Here is a 550-nt window from a genome sequence, read left to right on the forward strand (position 1 = left end):
TTGCTGCTGCTGCTGCTGCTGCTGCTGCTGTTTCTGGTGGTGCTGCTGCTTCTGGTGTTGCTGCTGCTGCTGTTGCTGCTGGTGATGGTGCTGCTGCTGCTGCTGCTGCATCATGAGGGCTGCTGCAGCCAGCGCCAGCGTTTGCTTCGCTGGTGCTGCTGTGCGGCGCAGCAGCAGCAGCAGAGTCAGAAGCAGCAGCAGGAGCAGCAGCAGCAGCAGGAGCAGCAGCAGCAGCTGCTGCTGCTGTTTCTGCTGCAGCAGACACACCACAGAAGTGGGCACGACCAAGCGCAATCGAGCTCCAACCAACACGAGATGTTGCTGCTGCTGCTGCTGCTGCTGCTCCTGTTGCTGCTGCTGCTGCTGCTGCTGTTTCTGCTGCTGCTGTTGCTGTTGCTGTTGCTGCTGCTGCTGCTGCTGCTGTCGCACGCGATGGCGCCGCACGGAGAAGTCCTTCGCTGAGGCCCTGCATCTCGTCGTAGCAGCAGCAGCAGTTGTTTCTCTTCTTTCTGCTGCAGCAGTTACTACTGCTGCAGTTTCCGTTGCAGCA

General features: G+C 60.2%; 1 protein-coding gene across 1 annotated transcript in view; it reads right to left on the minus strand.

Annotated features, from left to right (window-relative positions):
• Window positions 1-472, minus strand: part of EMH_0037110 (uncharacterized protein) — a gene marked incomplete at both ends in the record, with an annotated part of 4,177 nt that extends 3,705 nt beyond the window's left edge. The window contains one exon of the mRNA XM_013495151.1: window positions 1-472. Within this exon, the coding sequence (XP_013350605.1) occupies window positions 1-472 (472 nt within the window).
• Window positions 473-550: the final 78 nt, after the last annotated feature.

Source organism: Eimeria mitis, genomic scaffold, assembly GCF_000499745.2.
Source record: "Eimeria mitis Houghton genomic scaffold, Emh_scaff1443, whole genome shotgun sequence".
Classification (NCBI taxonomy): domain Eukaryota; phylum Apicomplexa; class Conoidasida; order Eucoccidiorida; family Eimeriidae; genus Eimeria; species Eimeria mitis.